The 16,389-nt window shown below is 46.2% G+C and overlaps 1 protein-coding gene across 1 annotated transcript in view; it reads right to left on the bottom strand.

The window, feature by feature from the left end:
• LOC141258812 (cytochrome P450 2K1-like) overlaps positions 1-16,389 on the bottom strand; it is a 212,421-nt gene that overhangs the window by 105,995 nt on the left and 90,037 nt on the right. Inside the window, exon 4 of the mRNA XM_073673959.1 lies at positions 12,593-12,742. Coding sequence (XP_073530060.1) covers positions 12,593-12,742 — 150 coding nt within the window. The remainder of the gene's footprint in view (positions 1-12,592; positions 12,743-16,389) is intronic.

Here is a 16,389-nt window from a genome sequence, read left to right on the forward strand (position 1 = left end):
CATACCAGGATTGGGGATGAGGGGTGCCACGCATAACAGGATTCGGATGAGGGGCCATGCATACCAGGATAGGAATGAGGAGTGCCATGCATACCAGGATGGAGTGAGGGGTGCCATGCATACCAGGATGTGGGTGAGGGGCGCCATACATACCAGGATTGGGGATGAGGGGTGCCATACCTACCAGGATTGGGGATGAGGGGTGCCATACATACAAGGATTGGGGGTTAGGGGTGCCATGTATACCAAAATTGGAGATGAGGGGTGCCATACATACCGGGATTGTGGATGAGGGGTGCCATGCATACCAGGATTGGAGATGACGGGTGCCACGCATAACAGAATTTGGATGAGTGGCCATGTAAGAATTTTCAAATAAATTACTTTATTCTGGGTGTTTGGTGATTTTTTTACAATTTTACTATGGGGTTAGTAATGGGGGTGTCTTATAGACGCCTCTCTATTACTAACCTGGGTTCATGTCGGCTGCCAGTACAAGGCTGACATGAACCTCAAACCTATTACCCCACTTGCCACCACACCAGGACAAGTGGAAAGAGCAAGACTAAATGCCAGAATTTTCGTATTCTCATATTTTTTTTTTTTAATCTGATGATGAATTTTCATATCTTAAGGATGCACTATTTCTAAGGCAGCTGAGAGCTGATGTTATTAGCCTCAGAGGGGGCCAGGATACATGGGCCCCTTCCCTGGCTATTAATATCAGCCCGCAGCTGTCTGTCTAGCCTTTGCTGGTTAGAATTTATAGGGGACCATACATCAATTCTTTCAGGGGGCCTCCAGTAATCTAGCCAGTAAAGGATAACCAAACAGCTGTGAGCTGTTATTAATAGCCAGGGAACATTTTGGGCTTTTGGCCCCTTTCCCTGGCTAGCAATATCAGCCCCCAGTGGTCGGCTTTCCTTCTGCTGGTTATGAAAATTACCAGGGACCTTACGTCATTTTTTTCATTTATTTTTTTATTTAATAGCAAGTACAGTTTAATACACACCCAAGGTAACCTTAGTTCACAGCCTCCAGGTGTTTCAGCATCTGGAAACTTCAGTGAACATTAAAAGTCTCTCAAAGTTTCCCATGAGTTTTCCAAACCTCACAGCTGCCGGTAGACCTGGTGGCTTTGAACTCTGAAAGGTTACCTGAGTTCAAGCCACCAGGTCTCATGGTAGCTCTAGTGCCGGCTACTGAGTGCAGTTCACATCATTGTAGCCTGGTCTCCATAAGATCATCACCGACAGTATACATTATGTGTAAAACCAAGAACTATAAAAAAACTGTGTGAGCTCCCGCCAATTATTTGCAATCAGCAGAGGGAAAGCCGACCACTGGGGGCTGATAATAGTAGCCAAGGAAAGGGCCATTAACTAAAGATGTTCCCTGGCTATTGATAAGAGCTCACAGATGTTTGATTAGCTTTTAATGGATAGATTACAGGGAGGCATTATAAAAAAAATTATGTAGGGTCCCCCAAGCAATGGCTATGCAAACAGCTGTGGGCTGATATTAATAGCCTAGGAAGGGCCATGGATATTGACCCCCTTTCACAGTTAAAAACATCAGTTCTCAGCCATCCCAGAAATGGCATATCCATAAGATGGCCAATATTAATTTTAGCACGCAGCGCTGGTGCCATAAGAGAAGTCACAGGAGTTCATCAGCTGATGAACCCGTGTGACCTCTCTCACGGCAGCTCATCATGATACACTGCAGGAGCGATTGCACTCCTGTCAGAGTATCGCCGGCTGTCAGATAGCACAGTCACATCTCTGGATGTGGCTGTTCTACCAATGATTAGATCGCCGTGCGACAATCTGGATTAAGTGGACAACTGAGGATAGGTGAGGATTATGGTCGTTTATTATTTTTTCTTTATTATAGATGGCATGGGCATCAGGGAATAGGCATTTAGGTAAGTTTATGATGTTTTTTTATTTTTGTTTTTTACAGGGGACAAGGCCATCAGCGATTAGGTGTAGATGAGTATAATGTATATTTTTTAAATTTAAATAGTTATTGATTAATTTTAATTTTTTTTTACTTTCACTGCACAAGCGCTGGCGGGTGAGCAACTACTCTTCTCATCAGTGGCACTTGCGTTTGCTGTTAACAGTGAGAGTGGGCGTCAGCTAATGGGAGAAGTAGTGCCATCAGCCAGAGCCTGTGATCAGCAGTAAGCTTTATACTGTGGGTCACAGTGACAGTTGCGGGATCATGCTGACAACTGACAGCGTGATCCCGCAGCACTGTGACTGGTGGTAACAGATCAAAGTCCCAGTTTCCCGCGCTGTCACACAGATTACACCGTGGGAAACCAGGGAATTTATGCGCTAAGATTTCTCATTTATTTCTATTTTCTACAGCAGTAATGCTGTTCGTATTTCATACTTCATATTTACATACTTAGCGTTACAGAGTGCTGCTTTGCTTGTTAATTGTATGTGGAGGTAACTTCTCCTAGTAAGCACCTGTTTACACCTATTTCTTGTATTGGAAGTGCCGTCAGTTTTTTTCTGTTTCTATGTTTAAGCTTTGACCGAGCACTTCACCCCTATGCCACAGGTGGTTTTAATTGCAGTAGGATCTTACTTTCCCACACATAAGCAGACGGATGTCCTTTAGAGAGGTATTCACATTGGTAGGGTCCTGACATCGAGAAACGCTTTACCCCGGCAGTCAGGTACACATGAATTGGCCAATTTATGTGCTAAGATTTCTCATTTATTTCTATTTTCTACAGCAGTAATGCTATTCATATTTCATACTTCATATTTACATAATTAGCATTACAGAGTGCTACTTTGTTTGTTAACTCTCTCTGTTGAAGTCCCTCAAGGCTCTATCCTAGGACCCCTACTGTGCAGAATTATTAGGCAAGTTGAATTTTAGAGGATTATTTTTATTATTGATGAACAACTATGTTCTCAATCAACCCAAAAGACTCATAACTATCCAAGTTTAATATTTTTGGAAGTTGGAGTGTTTTTTTTTTAGATTTGGCTATCTTAGGAGGATATCTGTTTGTGCAGGTAACTATTAATGTGCAGAATTATTATGCAACTTAATAAAAACCAAATATAATCCCATCTCACTTGTTTATTTTCACCAGGTAAACCAATATCAGTGCACAAGATTTAGAAATAAACATTTCTGACATGCAAAAACAAAAACCAAAAAAATAGTGATCAGTATAGCCACCTTTCTTTATGATGACACTCAACAGCCTTCCATCCATAGATTCTGTCAGTTGCTTGATCTCTTTTCGATCCACATTGCGTGCAGCAGTCACCACAGCCTCCCAGACACTGTTCAGAGAGGTGTACTGTTTTCCCTCCCTGTAGATCTCACATTGTATGATGGACCACAGGTTCTATATGGGGTTCAGATCAGGTGAACAAGGACGCAATGTCATTATTTTTTCTTCTATTATACCTTTACTGGCCAGCCACGGGGTGGAGTAGTTGGATGCATGTGATGGAGCATTGTCCTGCATGAAAATCATGTTTTTCTTGAACGATACTGACTTCTTCCTGTACCACTGCTTGAAGAAGCTGTCTTCCAGAAACTGGCAGTAGGTCTGGGAGTTGAGCTTCACTCCATCCTCAACCCGAAAAGGTCCCACAAGTTCATCTTTGATGATACCAGCCCATACCAGTACCACACCTCCACCTAGCTGGCGTCTGAGTCGGAGTGGAGCTCTCTGCCCTTTATTGATCAAGCCTCCAGCCCATCCATCTGGCCCATCAAGAGTCACGCTCATTTCATCAGTCCATAAAACCTTTGAAAAATCAGTCTTAAGATATTTCTTGACCATTCTTGACGTTTTATCTTTTGTTTCTTGTTCAAATGTGGTCGTTTTTCAGCCTTCCTTACCTTGGCCATGTCCCTGAGTTTCACCCAACTTGTGCTTTTTGATACCCCAGTAACGTTGCAGCTCTGAAATATGGCAAAACTGGTGGCGAATGGCATCTTGGCAGCTTCATGCTTGATTTTACTCAATTCAGGGGCAGTTATTTTGCGCCTTTTTTGGCAAACACGCTTCTTGCGACCCTGTTGGCTATTTGCCATGAAACGCTTGATTGTACAGTGATCACGCTTCAAAAGTTTGGAAATTTCAAGACTGCTGCATCCCTCTGCAAGACATCTCACAATTTTGGACTTTTCAGAGCCCGTCAAATCTCTCTTCTGACCCATTTTGCCAAAGGAAAGGAAGTTGCCTAATAATTAAGCACACCTTATATAGGGTGTTGATGTCATTAGTCAACACCCCTCCTCATTACAGAGATGTGACGCGCCCACTGGGCCATGCGTGTGGGGGAATACCCGGAGCCGGGTCTCTGTGTAATGTCAGGGGTTGTAGTCTCCGTGGTGGTGACCAGGTCCCGTAGCTCAGGGTGGTCAAACCAGTGGCGGATCTGTTTACTTGGTTTTTAATGTTTAAATGTCCGACTACGCCACCCGTGGATTGCGGTCACTGAGAACCACCGCTGCGGGGCAGACCGCTGAGGCTGATGTTGTGTGCACAGTAGTGTTGAGCCACCCCCGTAGTGTTCGGGTTCGGTTCGGTTCGTCGAACACCGGGATGTTCGAGGAACTGTTCGTCGAACTGTTCGTCGAACACCTTAGAACACCGTCGAACACCGTTAAAACCAATGGCCGGCAAACAAAAACACATAGAAACACATAGAAACCACCTTCAAAGATGTCCAAAAGCTGACAAACTGCTCAGAGACGCTCTCTTTAAAAAAGCCGGCCAGCAATTCAGCAGCGGCATACACCGGTACCCGACAATTTAGACAAGAAGGAATAAAGCATCACACATAGATTAGATAGATAGAAACATGTCAGTCACACATATAAGAAGCACAGTGACAGTGTTGCTTACTGTACTTGCCATTTAGTGTAAAGGATTTATTTAAAAAAATAATAGTGTTTTCGTGCACCGTCTCTTTAAAAAAGCCGGCCGGCAATTCAGCCTCGGTACCCGACAATTTAGAACAGAAAGATAGAGCATCACACATAGATTAGATAGATAGAAGCATGTCAGTCACACATATATATGAAGTACAGTGATAGTGTTGATTACTGTACTTGTCATTTAGTGTTAAAATAAAGGATTTATTAAAAAAAAAATTGGCATTGGGTTCCCCGTAATTTTAGGCTCTAGCGGAGGTTAAGCAGACGGCTGGGGCAGATTTTTGAAGCCTGGGAAGGGGGTACTACCCATGGAGCTTCCCAGGCTACTAATATCAGCCCCCAGCTGAATACCTAGCCTTTACTAGTAATTAAAATGGGGGACCCCCCCAAAAAAATGACGTGGGGACCCCCCTATTTTAATAGCTAGCAAAGGCTAAGCAGACAGCTGGGGGCAGATATTAATAGCCCAGGAAGGGTACCATGAATATTGGCCCCCTCCCAGGCTAAAAACACCAGCCGTCAGCTGTCCCAGAAATGGCGCATCTGTAGGATGCGCCAATTCTGGCAATTAGCCTCGCTCTTCCCACTGCCCTGTAGCGGTGGCAGTGGGGTAATAGTGGTGGGGTTGATGTCAGCTTATAATGCCAGCTGACATCAAGCCCAGGTTAGTAATGGAGAGGCGTCTATAAGACACCCCCATTACTATCCACATAGTCAAAGTTAAAAGAAAACACAAACACCCAGAATAAAGTCCTTTAATTGAAATAAACACACAATTCTTTATTGTTCTAAATTAAACCATACTTACCATCACGCCCATTCCAGCTGAAGCCAACGATCTCCTGCAATAAAAGTAAAATAATAAAGCAACATCATCCTTACCTTTCAATGGTTCCCAGGACAGCTTCAGCTCTGCTACATCGAGATGACAGGCTGGACCGCAGCAGAACGCTGCCATCCAGCCTGTCATCCCGCAGACACTGAGAAGCGCAGGCATGCTTGCGCTCCTCAGTGTCAGGCTGTGACGGCATAAAGATGAGACGAGTTCATGTCCAATGAACTCAGCTCACCTCATGTACGTCACTGACAGCGTGGGAGAATTCTCACGCTGAAGCTCTGAGTGCAGGAGAATTTTCCCACGCTGTCAGTGACGTGCATGAGGCTGATAATTAAATTTATCGCACAAATCGGTGATTGGTCGCGGGCAGCGTCCGCGACCAATCAGCACAGCGTTGTTTAAATGTGGATCCAAGATCGGTGATTGGTCGCGGCCGATATTTAAATTTGGCGCACAAATCTGTGATTGGTCGCAGGCAGCGTCAGCGACCAATCAGCACAGTAGTGTTTAACTTTGGCGGCAAGATCAGTGATTGGTCGCGGTCAAGACGGCGACCAATCACCGATTTGTGCGGCACATTTAAATAGCGGCCGCGACCAATTGGATGTCAGCGCCTCTCCCCGGTCCTCCCTTCACACCCTAGCCGCTGATGTCCCCACAGTATCCGCATGGTGTTACAAAGGTCCGGACATTTGTGTTAAAAATCGCTGATTGGTCGCTGGTGCTGCCCGCGACCAATCACCGATTTGGGCGCCAAATTTAAATATCGGCCGCGGCCAATCACCCATCTTGGCTCCACATTTAAACACCGCTGTACTGATTGGTCGCAGACGCTATTTAAATGTGGCGCCAAAACGCCCAGCGTCGGCGACCAATCAGCACAGCGGTGTTTAAATGTGGAGCCAAGATCGGTGATTGGTTGCAGCCGATATTTATATTTGGCACCCAAATCGGTGATTGGTCGCGGGCAGCACCAGCGACCAATCAGCGATTTTTAACACAAATGTCCGGATCTTTGTAACACCATGCGGATACTGTGGGGACATCAGCGGCTAGGGTGTCAAGGGAGGATCGTGGAGCGGCGCTGCGAGTCGGGATACATCTGCTGCGAGCAGTCGCTCATCTCCCGGCTTCTCGCAGCGGAAGTATCCGACCAGGCAGCGGCGCTCCCCGGTCCTCACCAATATGATTCGCTGATTGGTCGCGCTCTCCGCACGCGACCAATCAGTGATCTTGGCGCTAAAGTTAAACACCGCTCTGCTGATTGGTCGCAGATGCTGCCCGCGACCAATCACCGATTTGGGCGCCACATTTAAATAGCGGCCGCGACCAATCAGCGAGATTGGCGCCAAATTTAAACAACGCACTGCTGATTGGTCGCGGACGCCAGACGCGTCCAATCAGTGAGATTGGCGCCAAATTTAAACAACGCTCTGCTGATTGGTCGCGGACTCCAGCCGCGACCAATCAGCGAGATTGGCGCCAAATTTAAACCCCGCTCTGCTAATTGGTCGCGGATGCCGGCCGCGACTAATCAGCATTATTGGCGCAAAATTTAAACACCGCTCTGCTGATTGATCGCGGTCGCCGTCCGCGACCAATCAGCAGTATTGGCGCCAAATTTAAACCCTGCTCGGCTGATTGGTCACGGTTGCCGGCCGCGACCAACCAGCAGTATTGGCGCCAAATTTAAACCTCGCTCTGCTGATTGGTCACGGTTGCCGGCCGCGACCAATCAGCGATTTTGGCGCCAAATTTAAACACCGCTCTGCTGATTGGTCGCGGCCGGCGATTGCGACCAATCAGCATTATTGGCGCCAAATTTAAACCCCGCTCTGCTGATTGGTCGCGACCACCGGCCACGACTAATCAACATTGTTGCCGCCAAATTTAAACACCGCCCTGCTGAATGGTCGCGGTCGTGACCAATCACCATTATTGGTGCCAAATTTAAACACCGCTTTGCTGATGGTCGCAACCGCAACCAGTCAGCATTATTGGCGCAAAATTTAAACACCGCTTTGCTGATTAGTCGCGACCGCCGGCCGTGACCAATCAGCGATATAGTCGCCAAATTTCAACACCGCTTTGCTGATTCGTCGCGGTTGCTGGCCGCGACCAGTCAGCGATTTTGGCACCAAATTTAAACACCGCTCTGCTGCTTGCGCCGGGTCTTCCGCATACATATTCTAGAATACCCGATGCGTTAGAATCGGGCCACCATCTAGTTTCATGAAATAATTAAAAAAAAAATTGACGTGGGGCTTCGCACTATATTTGTGTCCAGCCAGGTACAGCAGGCAGGAACGGGCTGCCCCCAACCACCAGCTGCCTATTTGTACCTGGCCGGACACAACAATATAGGAAAGCCCTTTTTTTCTTAATTATTTCATGAATTTCATGAAATAATTAAAAAAAAAAATACGTGTGGCTTCGCCCTATTTTTGTGTCCAGCCAGCTACAACTAGGCAGCTGGGGGCTGGAATCTGCAGTGCTGGGAGAATTCTCACGCTGTAGCGCTGAGTGCAGGAGAATTTTCCCACGCTGTCAGTGACATGCATGAGGTGAGCTGAGATCATTGGACATGAATGAGCTCACCTCATGCACGTCACTGACAGCGTGGGAAAATTCTCACGCTGAAGCGCTGAGTGCAGGAGAATTTTCCCACGCAGTCAGTGACGTGCATGAGGTGAGCTGAGATAATTGGACATGAACTCGTCTCATCTTTATGCCGTCACAGCGAGACACTGAGGAGCGCAAGCAAGCCTGCGCTTCTCAGTGTCCGCGGCATGGCAAGCTGGATGGCAGCGTTCTGCTGCGGTCCAGCCTGTCATCTCGATGTAGCAGAGCTGAAGCTGTCCTGGGAACCATGGAAAGGTAAGGATGATCTTGCTTTATTATTTTACTTTTATTGCAGGAGATCGTTGGCTTCAGCTGGAATGGGCGTGGTGGTAAGTATGGTTTAATTTAGAACAATAAAGGAATGTGTCTTTATTTCAATTAAAGGAGTTTATTCTGGGTGTTTGTGTTTTCTTTTAACTTTGACTATGGGGTTAGTAATGGGGTGTCTTATAGACGCCTCTCCATTACTAACCTGGGCTTGATGTCAGCTGGCATTATAAGCTGACATCAACCCCAGCCCTATTACCCCACTGCCACCGCTACAGGGCAGTGGGAAGAGCGAGGCTAAGTGCCAGAATTAGCGCATCCTATGGATGCGCCATTTCTGGGGCGGCTGACGGCTGGTGTTTCTAGCCTGGGAGGGGGCCAATATTCATGGCACCCTTCCTGGGCTATTAATATCAGCCTCCAGCTGTCTGCCTAGCCTTTGCTAGCTATTAAAATAGGGGGGAACCCACGTCATTTTTTTTGGGGGGGGGTCCCCATTTTAATAGCTAGTAAAGGCTAGGTATTCCGCTGGGGGCTGATATTAGTAGCCTGGGAAGTTCCGTGGGTATTACCCCTTCCCAGGCTTCAAACATCTGCCCCAGCCGTCTGCTTAACCTCCGCTAGAGCCAAAAATTATGGGGACCCCCACGCCAATTTTTTTAAATAAATCCTTTATTTTAACACTAAATGACAAGTACAGTAATCAACACTGTCACTGTACTTCATATATATGTGACTGACATGTTTCTATCTATCTAATCTATGTGTGATTCTCTATTCCTTCTATTCTAAATTGTCGGGTACAGATGCTGAATTGCCGGCCGGCTTTTTTGAAGAGACGGTGCATGAAAACACTATTATTTTTTTTAATAAATCCTTTACACTAAATGACAAGTACAGTAAGCAACACTGTCACTGTACTTCATATATGTGTTACTGACATGTTTCTATCTATCTAATCTATGTGTGATTCTCTATTCCTTCTATTCTAAATTGTCGGGTACTGCTGCTGAATTGCCGGCCGGCTTTTTTAAAGAGACGGTGCATGAAAACACTAATATTTTTTTTGATAAATCCTTTACACTAAATGACAAGTACAGTAAGCAACACTGTCACTGTACTTCGTATTTATGTGGCTGACATGTTTCTATCTATCTAATCTATGTGTGAAGCTCTATTCTTTCGGTTCTAAATTGTCGGGTACCAGTGTATGCCGCTGCTGAATTGCCGCTTTTCATGTTTCACTGTTGGCACTGTTCCCATCGATTTGGGCAATCACTGTAATGCCACAACCACCATGGCTGTGGCATTACTTTGAGTGGCAGACAATCCCTGCATGATTGGTGCTCAAAATAGCGCCAGACATGCAGGACATGCTTTTGGTGCACGAACAGTTATCAAACATAACCTCAAACAGCCGAATTTTTTGCAAATCGTTCGGGTTCGTCAAACAACTCCAACACCTCCCAAAACAGCTCGAATTTGAGATTGGCGAACAGTTCTAGTCGAACACCGCTCATCTCTAGTGCACAGCAGAGGGTAGTATAGAAGTATAGCCTCAGGGCAGTGAGTGCAGATGGTGGGGGTGATGGTGCGCGGGAGCAACAGTAATGACTCAGAGTCCAGTGATGCAGTCCAGGGTCTTTACTCACAGTTTTACACTCCAAGCCACTTCTGCAGGTAATGGCTGCCCACGGCGTGCTGTGCTCACCAGGTGAGGGGCTCGGCCAACTCCCAGGTACCTTTGGAATGCTTTTCAGGACCCCCTTCGTGTGTCCTTTCTCTGGCTTGTCGTACCCCACAATTGACCACGTCTCTGTCTAGCTGCCTCGGGCATTGGCGGGCAAATGTATTTTCCGTTTCCCTGGGTCCTATATGGTGCCTTTCTAACGGGTGTAGTGAGGGGCCGTGCACGTACAATGCCACGGCCTCCGGTTGCTAGCTGAGGGTAGTTGCTCTCCTCCACTAGATGAGGGATCCGGTTCCCTTTCTTAGCCTGACCCCCCTACTCTGGTAGCGGCGGGCATGCGGTGGCGACTGGCCGGCCGCACCCCTGGGGTCCCTTCAGTCTTCTCCTAGAGCTTCCTCCGTTCCTCTCCTTTCCTCTCCTCCAGGACCAGGCATTGAGACTTGGCCTGCCTGCGGAGCAGAGCCCATAGAGAGCCCCTGCTCCCAGCCTTCTCCTCTCTCTTTCTCCTTCTTCTTCTTTCTACTCTGACTCTATGATGGTGCCCACCTTATATACTTCCTTTTACAGTGCACCCTGAATCTACTCTCCCCACACACACACTACCGGGTTCCCCCTTTCTAGGTGTCCCCCCCCACTCCAGCCAGGGACAGGGGCAGTTGTGCTCACACCTGGGAGCATTGTCGCCCTGCCCCCTGGAAATGTGGTGTAGTGCACGTGGGTGTTAGGGTCCTGAGCCACACTCCATCCTTACCTGGAAGTGAGATATCACACCTCTGGGTGAGATGCAATACCTCTGTAGCGACCGAACCCTCGGGGCGCTACAGAAGCACATCACCAGATTTACTTAATTGGTAGTTGGCTCTCAAGCCTATGCAGCTTGGAGTAGGACAACATGTATAAAAAGTATCAAAGTGATTAAAATACGCATTTGCCTAATAATTCTGCACGCGGTGTATACGCTGATGACACTCAGATGTACCTCTCTGGCCCAGACGTCACCTCTCTATTGTTCAGAATTCCAGCATGTCTATTAGCCATATCCTTCTTCTCCTCTCGCTTCCTCAAGCTCAATGTGGAAAAAACTGAAATCATCATCTTTCGTCCATCTTGCATATCTTCCCCACCTGATCTTTCTATCACAATAAATTACATCACACTTTCCCCTGTACCAGCAATCTGCTGCCTCGTAGTAACCCTTGACTTTGCCCTGTCCTTCAAACCCCACATCCAAGCTCTCGCCACCTCCTGTCGCCTCCAGCTCAAAAATATTTCCAGAATCTGTTCTTTCCTCAACCTTCAGTTTACTAAACTGCTTGTGCATGCCCTCATCATCTCCCGCCTCGACTACTGCAACATCCTCCTCTGTGGCCTACCTGCTCATTCTCACACTCTTCCAGTGCATCCTTAACTCTGCTGCGTGACTAGTTCATCTCTCGCCTCGCTACTCCTCTGCTACCCCCCTTTGCAAATCACTTCACTGGCTCCCAATTGCCCAGTATATCCAGTTCAAACTACTAACACTGACCTACATAGCCATCCATAACCTCTCTCCTCCATACATCTCTGAACTAATCTCCTATTCCCTTACGTAATCTCCGGTCCTCCCAAGACCTCCATGTCTCCTCCACACTTATTCGTTCCTCACCCAATCGCCTCCAAGACTTCTTCCAAATATCCCCCATCCTCTGGAATTCTGTGCCCCAACACGTCCGACTATCCACCACACTCGGATCCTTCAGACGGAACATGAAAACCCATCTCTTCAAGAAAGCTTACAGCCTGCCATGACCCGGCTGTCTGCTCAACCCCACTGGAGCTGCTGCCTTACCAACAGTGGACCTGCGCCTCACCAACACTGGAGCTGCTGCTACCCCCAACCTATTGTCTCCTTCCCCATCATCCTGTAGAATGTAAGCCAGCAAGGGCAGGGTCCTCTTCCCGCTGTACCAATCTATCATTGTTTATTTGTTAGTGTAAGTGATATGTTTATTTTGTATGTAACCCCTTCTCATGTACAGCACCATGGAATCAATGTGTTGCTATATAAAAATAAATAAATAAATAAATAATAATAATAATAATCTTCGGGGTCATGCTAGAGCTTGGGTGCTTGAACATGAACCTTTTTTTGATGCTCAGGTTTAGTTGACGAACCCGAGCATCAAAACGTTTGCTCATCTCTAATAGTAAGTTATTTTCTTGAAGCTGTGTACAAAGAAAGTATAATGGAGCCATTCACCAACCTTTGTAAGATCTGAACTTCTGTACCAAATAATCTGTTTCTTCAGAAATCTTGTTTTCAATGGTTTCCTTCCCCATTCCAAAATCTCGAAGAGTTGACAGAGTAAATCGTCTCATTACTTTCCAGTTATCATTGGATGCAAAAATAATTCCTGAGAACACATTATATTAGAAGGGAAGATATTAGAGAGGCAAGATGGCAACTAGGGATAAATGAGCACAAAAATGCTTTCATGCTTGCTACTCGAACCAAACAATTACTAATGCTCGGATGCTTGTTTCGAGTAACGAGTATAATGGGAGTCAATGGGAAATCCACACATTTTTTCAGCAGACCCTACAAGGAGTTCAGGAGAGAAGTGAAAATGTTGAAATGGATGAAAAAAGTGCTGAATGGAAGGAGGAGAGCATGAGGAAGTCCCCTGGAAGTATCTGTGACTCCCAGATTGCTGCTGAGAACAATGGTGCCACAGTGTTACTCCACTTTAAGGACTGACAATTAGTGTTGAGCCACCCCCATAGTGTTCGAGTTCGGTTCGGTTCGTCGAACACCCGTATGTTCGCCGAACTGTTCGTCGAACTGTTCGTCGAACACCTTCGAATACCGTTAAAACCAATGGCAGGCAAACAAAAACACATAGAAACACATAGAAAACACCTTCAAAGGTGTCCAAAAGCTGGCAAACTGCTCAGAAGACACAACTAACACATGGAAAAGTGACAAGTACATATAGTCATGTGAAAAGAAAAGAGGTGGAGGAGTAAAAGGAGGGGGAGACATAGATATAGGCATGTCATACCCTTCTAAAACTAAAAAAGTGCGAAGCCGACACGGCCAGTCCGTTCCTGCAGGTGCGACCTCCGTGTCCCCGGGTTTGTGCCAGAGCTGCGGTGGACCCTGACGGCCAGCCCCCCTCTCCCAATACTGGTGCCTGTCCGCTGGTGGGTCGAGCGAGCCACCCTGTGGTAGAGGCAGGTCTAAGCTTTTTTATTTAAATTGTCTGTCTAATTTGAATGAATACACTTTAAATCCTTTTACAAGGATCTATTGGAGGGCAAGTCTCAAGCCAGCAGCCGCGTAATTCCAGCTCCAGTAGCGTCCACTAAAGCTGCTGCAGTTAAAAAGCTTTTATAAGGATCGAGCTCGGTGGTCCACCGCAAGGTGTCCTACCGCCAGTCCCAGCCACTATGCCTTGGGGTGCCTCCCCGATGCTCTTCACTGAGTGTCCCGGGGGCCTGAACCATTTCCTTTGAAAAAATTAAGTGTCCAAACTACAGGTGGTGTAGCTTGCTTAACAGCTGGGATAATCTGCTGACTAGCAGACACTGCTACTAGGCACAAAGTATTTCCTGGGCTAGATGCCGTTAAATTTTTTTAATTAGATACTCTCGTTGGATGCTGAGAAAGGACTCCATGGAGTCTCCTGGCACGCCATATATTATTCCCTTAAAAAGCTTGGGGTAGGGGTCTAGGGGACCTTTTTATAGGCAAAATCACGGCCCTGTATCGCAATACGTCACCTAGGCTGAAGATAAATGGAACATTTTCATCACCTTTCATAATCACCAATGGGACAAGGCAGGGATGTCCTCTGTCCCCTCTCTTATACATCCTAGTGATGGAGCACCTGCTCTCATCAATTCGCCATAACCCCAATATTAGGTGGATTGAGGTGGGAGGCACCGAGTACAAGTGCTCTGCATTTGCTGATGATGTCCTAGTATATATCACTCAATCACATATATCCATCCCTGCTGTTATGGCTGAAATAGATCACTTTGTTACATGGTTAAATTTTAAAATCAATGCAGCGAAGTCTGAGGCCCTCGATGTCTCCCTCCCCAAATCCATACAGGATTCCATCCAGTCCAACTTTCCCTTTGCCTGGCCCTCACAGGGTATCAAATACTTAGGAATTCCTATTCATAGAGACCTCTCCCGTCTATGTTATCTTAATTTTGGGCCCTTTATTGAACAACTCCATACAGACCACGGTTGGCAAGTTAGAACTGTAAGATTCACTACGTGAACCACTGGTATTTTGTGGAAAAGCACATGTACACTGTGTTCCAAATTATCATGCAAAAAGTGTTTAGGAGTGATAAGGGAAGAATTTGTTTGTTTGTCAGTTAAATTCATTGATGGTGATGTGTGTCAGGGCTCTGTAAGCAATTGCAGACACCTGTGCTAATTAGTTTGGCAGGTGTGTCCAATGAAAGGCAAGACTACTTAAGAAGGCTATCCCACATTATTAAGCAGCCTACATTTTCAGCCAAAATTGGAAAGAAAAAGGATGTGTCGGCTGCTGAGAAGCAACAAATTGTGGAGTGTTTAGGTCAAGGCATGACTACAATCAACATTGCCAAGACACTTCATCCTGATCATCGCACAATCAGGAAGTATGTAGCTGATTCACAGTACACACGTGTGCGTGCTGATAAGGGAAAATTGAGGACTCTTTCCTCCAGTCAATTACCTCAGGTTAAAAGAGCAGTGGCAAAAAAGCCTTGTCATAGCAGCAGACAAGCTTTTGAAGCTGCTGGTGCCTCCAACATCCCCCGAACAACAAGATGCAGAGTCCTTCAGAGGTTTGCAGCTGTGCGTAAGCCATCCTGTCGACCTCCTCTATCCACTGCACACAAGCAGAAAAGGCTCCAGTGGGCCAAACAATACATGAAGACTGACTTCAAAACTGTTTTGTTCACCGATGAGTGCCGTGCAATGCTCGATGGTCCAGATGGATGGAGTGGACGATGGCTGGTTGATGGATACCCCACGCAAACACGGCTACAGCGCCAACAAGGAGAAAGTGGAGTAATGTTTTGGGCAGGAATCATGGGGAGAGAGATTGTCGGCCCCTTTATGATCCCTGAAGGGGTAGAGATGAACTCCATATTGTATGTGGAGTTTCTCAAACAGCACTTCCTGCCATGGTTCAAGAAGAAGAACAGTGTAATCCGCAGCAAGATCATTTTCATGCATGATAATGCTCCATCTCATGCTGCACATAACACATCTGCATCTCTGGCTGATATGGGCATAAAAGGGGACAAACTTATGGTATGACCCCCATGCTCCCCTGACCTCAACCCCATTGAGAACCTCTGGAGCATCATCAAAAGGAGTGTCTATAATGGCGGGAGGCAGTTCACATCTAAGCAGCAGCTCTGGGAGGGTATTCTGTCCTCATGCAAAACAATTGAAGCAGAAACCATCCAAAACCTGACAAATTCAATGGACGAGAGAGTTCAGAAGCTCCATTCGAACAAGGGGTCCTATGTGCAAATGTAACATCACCTAGAATAAAGTTTTGAGTTGAAAACTGTTTGATTTCAGTTTCTAATAACCTGCTAATGCTTATAATTTCAAAAATTACCATTTTTTTGTTCTTTGTTAAAATGAAAAGGTTGATCGAAGAGTGTGGGGGATCTAAGAGTGTGGCAATCCATTAGTCAGGATTACTTCGAATTTTGACAATCTGAGGGTCATGTTGCAGGTAGTGCAGCAAGAAGGCACTCATGTGTCTTGCACATCTAGGAGCCCCAAATTTATTTTCCGGGCTAGATGCAGCTAAAAATTATTATTAATTTGAAAGATGGTGGAGCTTAGTATAGATGGCCTAATAGAATCAGTACTGCAAACTGCTACAAAGCCCAAATTATTTTCCAGCCAAGATACAGATAAACATGATTAGTAATTTTAAATCTGGTGGAGCTTAGTTTAGATGGCCTTATAGAATCAGTACTGCACACTGCTACAAGGCCCAAATTATTTTCCAGCCAAGATACAGATAAACAT

Source organism: Phyllobates terribilis, unplaced genomic scaffold, assembly GCF_046119375.1.
Source record: "Phyllobates terribilis strain yellow unplaced genomic scaffold, ASM4611937v1 Scaffold_3__8_contigs__length_932513732, whole genome shotgun sequence".
In the NCBI taxonomy this organism is placed as follows: Eukaryota; Metazoa; Chordata; class Amphibia; order Anura; family Dendrobatidae; genus Phyllobates; species Phyllobates terribilis.